The 441-nt window shown below is 56.0% G+C and overlaps 1 protein-coding gene across 1 annotated transcript in view; it reads right to left on the reverse strand.

Moving 5' to 3' along the window:
• LOC119587758 overlaps positions 1-441 on the reverse strand; it is a gene marked incomplete at both ends in the record, with an annotated part of 8,414 nt that overhangs the window by 2,743 nt on the left and 5,230 nt on the right. The window contains 1 exon segment of the mRNA XM_037936444.1: positions 23-232. Within this exon segment, the coding sequence (XP_037792372.1) occupies positions 23-232 (210 nt within the window).

Below are 441 nucleotides of genomic sequence, written 5' to 3' on the forward strand. Positions count from 1 at the left end.
CACAATTGCAGGATGACCCAACCTTCCCAAAAGTCCAGGGCTGGCAGAAGACGGCAATGCAGCCCTCAAAGCTGACTGGGTAGGCATCGTGGCCTTGACACAGGGCCTGGAAACGAGCGTGGCTGGCTGAGTCGTGGTTGCTGCGCCGGAACACGAAGTCTAGATGGCAGTGCGTGTCCACAAAGCCTGGCAAGAAGGGCTTACTTTGCAGGATATGGGGGTCATACCCGAGCTGCAAGAGAAGAGGGTATGAGAGGGGAGGGGAGGAGGGGGAGGATGGTGGAGAGAATGGGAAGAGGTTGGTTGCCAATGGATAAAGGGGAGGAGAATAGCAGGAAAGTGGGGAAGGGGGTTGGATAGCAATAGCTAAAAAGGGGAGGGAGGGTAAGGGGGGGGAAGAGGGTGACAAAAGAGAGATCGCAAGGGGAGGCTAGTAAAAGA

The sequence above is a fragment of the Penaeus monodon genome, chromosome 23 (genome assembly GCF_015228065.2).
Source record: "Penaeus monodon isolate SGIC_2016 chromosome 23, NSTDA_Pmon_1, whole genome shotgun sequence".
Classification (NCBI taxonomy): domain Eukaryota; kingdom Metazoa; phylum Arthropoda; class Malacostraca; order Decapoda; family Penaeidae; genus Penaeus; species Penaeus monodon.